The 7,500-nt window shown below is 44.4% G+C and overlaps 1 protein-coding gene across 1 annotated transcript in view; it reads right to left on the bottom strand.

Annotated features, from left to right (window-relative positions):
- LOC143300350 (uncharacterized) overlaps nucleotides 1–7,500 on the bottom strand; it is a 77,262-nt gene that overhangs the window by 42,616 nt on the left and 27,146 nt on the right. The window contains exon 2 of the mRNA XM_076613959.1: nucleotides 505–652. Within this exon, the coding sequence (XP_076470074.1) occupies nucleotides 505–652 (148 nt within the window). The remainder of the gene's footprint in view (nucleotides 1–504; nucleotides 653–7,500) is intronic.

The raw sequence follows: 7,500 nt of genomic DNA, 5'->3' as shown, positions 1-7,500 counted from the left end.
CCCCGTCCGTTTTTTCTTCTATTTTCTTGTCTTTTCTTTTTTTTCTGAGGGCAGGATGAAAACAAAAGCTGTACAAGCTTATTCTTTTACCCTCAATAAAGATCATTTTGACTTGAAAGTGGACAGACATAAGATTAAAGACAACAACAACAACGACAACAACAACTACTACTACTACTACACACAGACACACGCAGACACACTACTGCTACTACTAATACACACGCGCACACACACACACGCACACACACACAAAGAGACACACACACATACACACATGCATACACACACACACAATCACGCACACACACACACACACACACACACACACACGCACACACACACACACACACACGTACCGAGGAAGACCTGTGAGAAGTCCTGCGAGATGAACTCCTCTATCTGGTAGCAGTTACACACACACGAAAACACACACACACACACACGCACGCACGCACACACACAAACACACACGCACACACACACGCACACACACACACGTACCGAGGAAGACCTGGGAGAGGTCCTGCGAGAGGAACTCCTCTATCTGGTAGGAGTCGTAGCCCACAGCCAGCAGGGAGGCCGTCATGGCGCCGGCACTGGACCCCGCCAGTCTGCGGATCTTGGGCCACAGACCCAGCTCCTCCAGGGTCTGCCGACATACAGCAACAACAGACATCACACTCTACACAAAGGCGGTTTGTTCCACTGTTCTTAAAATACATGGATAGCTCATTGGCCAGGAAAACTGAAACCTGGACCACATATTGTTACGCGTATCCGGTCCGGCCGTCAGTCCGTTGATATGTCGTCTGCTAACTGGTGGTAGTTTCTGGACTGTAGCCGTGTATTTTCGATGAAATAATGTTATGCTTGCCCCAACGACATGCGAAATGTTGTGTGTTGATTGAAATCTGCCAATGGTTTACTTAACAAAGTTATTACAGGAAAACAGTGCAGTGACACGTAGCGCAAACTTGCTGTGGAGGCACACACTCTAAGGAATGTCAGCTTAATTAACTAACGCCGCTAGCAAGTGAAAGCTTGCCGTGAAGCCAGCTGAGCGCTCGGCTACGTATATAAAGTTACCGCTTCGCGCTGTACTGACACGAGAAGCAAAATGGCGCAAAGAAGGCATGCGCTATCCATCTCGTTTTAGACCAGTGGGTTTGTTCATCTATAGTCTGCTACAAACAACAGCAACAACACAAGCGCCTCTACAGTCTGCCACCAAACAGCAACACACACACCACACATTACACAGACAGTGCCGGTTTGTTCCTTTAGAGTCTGCCAACAAACAGCACACACACATGACACACTAAACAGCACCCGTCCACAAAATGGTGTTGCGATGGTTTGGTCTTTGTGATACCAGAGGCGGCAATGGTGGTGGTAATAATGATGATGAGAAAAGTAGTTATGGTACTAATAATGGTGACAACATGTGTATCACACACACACACACACACACCTCTCTAGAGTCTGATATATATATATATATATATATATATATATATATATATATATATGTGTGTGTGTGTGTGTGTGTGTGTGTGCGTGTGTGTGTGTGTATTTGTGGGAAGTGGGTAGGGTAAGGTAAGTTTTCCCTTGTCATACAGAGTCCGGTGAAAAAAAAAAAGAAAGAAAAAAAAGAGTATTGCAAATTCCTATAAGTGTAAGCCATTGCAGCAACAGTGCAAACATTCTGACTGTAAATAGCTACACTCTCAAAGGCTTTAATCATAACTCTCGACAGTGCGTTGAGTTCAACAGATCTCACACTGCTTGTCAGTTAGTTGAACGTCGACACTGACACGAGAAATAAAAGAGTGAGTGAGGTAGTGAGTGAGTGAGTGTGTGTGTGTGTGTGTGAGCGTGCGCGTGTGTGAGTGTGTGTGTGTGTGTGTGTGTGCGCGCGCGAGTGTGTGTGCGTGTGTGTGTGCGTGTATATATGTATATATATATATATATATATATATATATACATGTGTGTGTGTGTGTGTGTGTGTGTGTGTGTGTGTGTGTGTGTGTGTGTCTCTCTGTGTTTGTGTGTGTGTGTGTGTGCGTGTGTGTGTGTGTGTGTGTGTGTGTGTGTGTGTGTGTGTGTGTGTGTGTGTGTGTGTGTGTGTGTGTGTGTGTAACACTCTACACTGCCACCGGAACGACATCACATCAAACAGGACGGGCAGCAAAAATGCCAGTTTGTTCATATTGGACGTCTTGGATTCAAACTCACAACACTTGGACTGCGAGCTCGGTGCTCAATACACTGATCTCTCCCCTTTATATATATATATATATTTTTTTTTATGTACTTCGCTATGTGTTGATATGATGTGTGTCGATGTCACATGCTTAAATAATTATTATATGGATTATTTGTACTTTGTTTCCTGTGCACCGTCAAAACCTTGGAGACGAACGACTGGAAAGAAAAGGCACAGTACCACCCTGCCACATCGTGCGCAAGCATACATACACAACACACATGTAAAGGATGAAGATGAGGATAAGGAGGAAGAAGAGGAGGAACGGAAGGCGGATTCATTCATTCATTCATTCGTTCATTATTTATTTGCATAATCAATAAATTTCCATGCATTTAAATCATTACAAAAATCTCAGAAACCGAGATCAGTTTAGTGCTCATTAACCAATGCGAATCAATCATTTAAACAGCACCTTGAATGAGGACCCAGTGGGGTCGATGGGTGTCAGTGACGTCAGAGGGTGTCAATGACGTCAACAGGTGTCAATGAAGTCAATCGGGTGTCAATGAGGTCAGTGGGTGTCAACGGCAGCGACAAACTGACCACTATGTCACAGCCAAATTACGCAACATGAACGTCAAAACACCCTCGCTTTCCCCTACTTTCTGCCACCCCAGTTCTGGAAATTCATCGTCGAATTTGTTTTGGTTCAATATCATTGAAAGAGAGAGAGAGAGAGAGAGAGAGAGAGAGAGAGAGAGAGAGAGAGAGAGAGATGGAAGAGGGGAGATGGTGGTGCGGGGTGTCAGGGGGAATAGGGTGGGCTAGGGAGAGGTGGGGGTGGGGGGTAGAGAAAAACCTGCCTTAATTTTTTTTCCCAATACGAGTAATTAACCCGAAAACATTTCGGGAAAAAAGTGATTAACCCGAAAACATTTTGAAACTGGAGAGGATATTACGATACATTTCCCCTCCAGTTTCCCCAAATGATCTGCTCTTATCTGAAATGGCGGAGAGAAACGTCTATCAGGAAGAAGAAACAACAACAGCAACAGCAAACAGAAGGATAATAACAATAATATGAGAAGAACAACAACGATAACGGCAGCAACAGCACCAAGAGAAACAAATCTTAGCACGTCTTCATGTCGGTGTGATTGGATTTATGTGTGAAAATGTGCTCCATCTCATCTGACACGGATAATACCAAAATGAATAAAAATCAGTGACTAGATAGATAGATAGATAGATAAAGAAGGAAAGACGGACGCGATGTTTTTGGCACACACACACACACACACACACACACACACACACACACACACTCACACACATACCCACACACACACCCGCCCCCTCCCCCCCCCCCCCACACACAGAGGAAGACAGAGGAAATACAGGTCAGAAAGAGTGCGCGCGCGCGCGCGAGCGAGCTAGCAAGAGAGAGAGAGACAGAGAGAGAGACAGAGAGAGAGAAACCAATTACGAAGAGAGAGGGAGAGAGACAGACAGACAGCGCGCGCGCGAACGAGCGAGCAAGAGAGAGAGAGAGAGACCAAATACGAAGAGAGAGAGAGAGAGAGAGACAGACAGACAGACAGAAAGACAAACATACAGAGAGAGACAGGCAGAGACAGACAGTCAATTCTAGATTGCGTTTGAATAGGACAGGCCAAGTAAAGGTAAAGTATAACTGAGGGCAATGACTACTGCGTTGTATTCACACCGCATGTCAAGTAAGAAAAAAAACACCACCACCATCAACAAAAAACCCGACAGAAACACTCTCATGACACGTAGGCACATTTTAAAAAATTTCATTGTGGCAGACGGCCTGTTGCTTTTCTTGAAAGAAGGGGGAAAAATCCCCAGCCCGGAGCAATCTCCATTGTAAGTGATGATTATGCTGGTGGGGGGGAAAACCTTTGTTCAAAGGAAGATAGAAAAACAACTTCCAACACAAAAATACGAGAGACAAAGGGGGAGAGAGAAAGACACAGGGAGAAAGACTGGAAGGAGGAGAGGAAGGCCCCAAAGGGTGGGGGAACCGGTGGGAGGGGTGGTGGTGGTGGTGGTGGTTACACCTTTGATCGGAAAATGAGCACAATGAGTTCAATAGGTAACTTGCGTGTGAACGTTCATGGGTGAAGGAGGTGAATGCTTCATGTGAAGTGGTGTGATGTCACTCAAAGTCTCCCTTCACAGAAGCAGGCTTCACCCGGTAGTGCTTTCGTGATCTGTATAATCGGTGTAAGGACACTTCCTTTCTGTGGAAGCGTCTGGGTTTGTTCCAATGTTCCTTTTATTTTCCCATGTGCTGGCTGAATCATAAGCAGCATTGACTTGAAGTTGTATACCTTGTGAATGGAGAGAGGGTCACTAGTCTTTACTATTTGTTAATCGTTTGTTCTGCTGGCCTCGTTGTTTATTCATTTTAAATTATATATATATATATATATATATATATATACACATATATATGTATGTAATATATGTGTGTATAATATATGTACACACATACAAACACACATACACACACACATATATATATACACATATACATATGTGTGATATATATATATATATATATGTGTGTGTGTGTGTGTGTGTGTATGTGTGTGTGTGTGTGTGTGAAATAAAAACAACTCCTATCGTGATACAATTTTACACCCCCTCATAAAACGTGCAGAGTTGTAGTAAAAACTGCTTCTTAATCTACTTAGGTATTACATGGGAGATTCTACATGCGTGGCAGTTATTTTGGGGTGAAGACAGACCTATTCCCAATCTGTGACAGAATTACTCCCTGAAGTATTTCTGACAAATGCCCAAAACTACTTCCAGGAGCACTGAGAAAGAACCCATTGCAACAAAAGTGTTGTCTTCTGGTAAAATTCTGTAAGAAGAAATATACTCTGGTAGGTTCACAGATAGTCTACACATGCATGCACTAAGGCCTGACTTACGCGTTGGGTTATGCCGCTGTTGTCAGGCATTAGCCTGGCACATGTGGTGTAGCATATATGGATTTGTCCGAACGCAGTGACGCCTCCTTCAGAAACCGAAACTGAATACTGACGGGGGAGTTAGTAGGTCTGTGACAAGCACGAATCTATTCCCAGGAATAGCTCCGTTGGATGAGCCATTCTGTGATGTAACAAGAAGACAGGTTTCTACACTGGGCTGTGGATTGAAATGGCGAGTGACTCTCGGCGCCTCCCACCAATTGTCTCCAACTTTCTGTACGTGTTTTCCTTATTTCAATGTGCGATCAGAAGCCAGCGTGTGAAAGTGTAGGAAGTGAGAGTGTGGAGTGGTTGGTGGTGTACGGAAGGTGAGTGGGGATGGGTGTGAAAGGGGGAAAGAAAGAATGAGTTTTTGCGTGTGTGTGCGCGCGCACGCGAGCGCACTGAATGTGTGTGTGTGTGTGTGTGTGTGTGTGTGTGTGTGTGTGTGTGTGTGTGAGCGCGTTTGTGTGTGTATTGGTGATGGTGGTGAATGTGCGTGTACTCATGTGCGTTTGCGTGTATGTACGTGAGAAAGAAAGAAAGAGAGACAGAGGCAGAGACACGTTGTAACAGAGAAACATAGACAGAAGGGCCACAACGTTCCCGGTGTGTGGCGTGGTGTGATGTGTATACGTGTTTATGCCTCTGTATGGTGCGCGTGGGTATGTTCGTGTTTGTGTTTGTGAGCGTGTACACAGACGTGTGTGGTAAGTTTAAGAACAAAAATCCACCCTTCCGCTAAGCCCCTCCCACCTCCCACGCCCTCCCCCCCTAAAAAAACAACAAAAACGAAGAAGAAAACAGGACGACCAAATGTTTCTCACGTGCGTTGAAGTCAGACATCGGCCAGAAACCAAGAAAGATGTTCTGGTTGTTCCCAGCTTCCCAAACGTGTCCATGGGGAGATAGATAGACAGACAGATAGATAGATAGAGATAGAGAGAGAGAGAGAGAGAGAGAGACATTGCTCTCAAAATGACCTGCTCGTCAGACGGCAGACCAATCATTGCTTGGCCCGAGTCGCTCACTGTTTGTCTCTCCTGGGAGGGGTGAGGGAGGAAAGGTTGGAGGGGGTGGGGGGGGGATCTCAGCTTGGATTTCGTGTGTTTTGATGCTGTTGTTTCGTAAGTTGTATCTATGGTGTGTTTGTGATGTTTAAGTGTGTTTTGCGTTTAGCGTTTTAATTCAAATAACAAGACAAAATGTATCATTCATTATACAAAGTATAATGAATTGAAAGAAAGAAAGAAAAAAAAGAAGAAAAAAGGAAAGAAAACATTGTTATCATTGTTGTTGTTGTTGTTACTTGATCCTCATCGTGCTCCGCGGCACATAAACAAGGCCAGAGCTCTCCGCTGCTGCCCATGTCGTGCTGTCTTTGCTGGCTTCTCCCAGGTATAGCCGTTCTTCGTCAGTCTTGTTCAACCGCTCTGCGCCATGTCTTCCTTGCGCTTTTTTTTTTCTATTTATTAATTATTTTATTATTTTTTTCAACATGGTATCCAGAGGAGTGTTACTCATGGAACTGCATCTGGTGGCATTCTAAGGACGTATTCATATCCAGCGCCGTCTTCTTCGCTTGATTCCAGTGGTGATGTCCAGTATGGAGTTTGTTTCTGGGAATTCTGTTTCTGAGATGCTGTTAGCCCCTCTTCCCCCTTTTTTGTGTGGATAGTTCTGCGAAGGCATAGGTTATGGGATCCTTGACGTTTATTGCTGATGCTCTTGGTGACTTTTTCCAAGACTCTGGTCCATGCAAGAGTGTGCTGAGAACATTGCTCCTGTACAGTCGGATCGTGGCTTTGGTGTTGGTGGTGCCAGTCTTCCACATATTCCTTCGGTGACACAACACGCCTGTCTGGCCATAGAGATTTTGTCTCGTTTGCATGGCTGTTACAAGGTAAAAACAAACAATGCACAAACAACTTCGCCGACTTTTTATTTCAGCCAGATAAACACGTCAGTCAACATGACATTTACATGAAACAAAATGAAACGACAGACAAACTGGTTTCAGTTTCAGTTTCAAGGAAGTGTCTGAGGGTGCAGAGCGATCCATATACACTACACCGTATCTGCTGTATATATCAATATCAGTATCAGTAGCTCAAGGAGGCGTCACTGCGTTCGGTCAAATCCATATACGCTACAACACATCTGCCAAGCAGATGCCTGACCAGCAACGTAACCCTACGCGCTTAGTCAGGCCTTGAGGAAAATAAATAAATAAATATTTAAAAAAAGAAAGAAAGAATTTTTATATATTATAAGTAGTTGCC

This window comes from Babylonia areolata, chromosome 2, assembly GCF_041734735.1.
Source record: "Babylonia areolata isolate BAREFJ2019XMU chromosome 2, ASM4173473v1, whole genome shotgun sequence".
NCBI lineage: Eukaryota > Metazoa > Mollusca > Gastropoda > Neogastropoda > Buccinidae > Babylonia > Babylonia areolata.
This window is presented reverse-complemented; position numbering and strand designations above follow the sequence as displayed.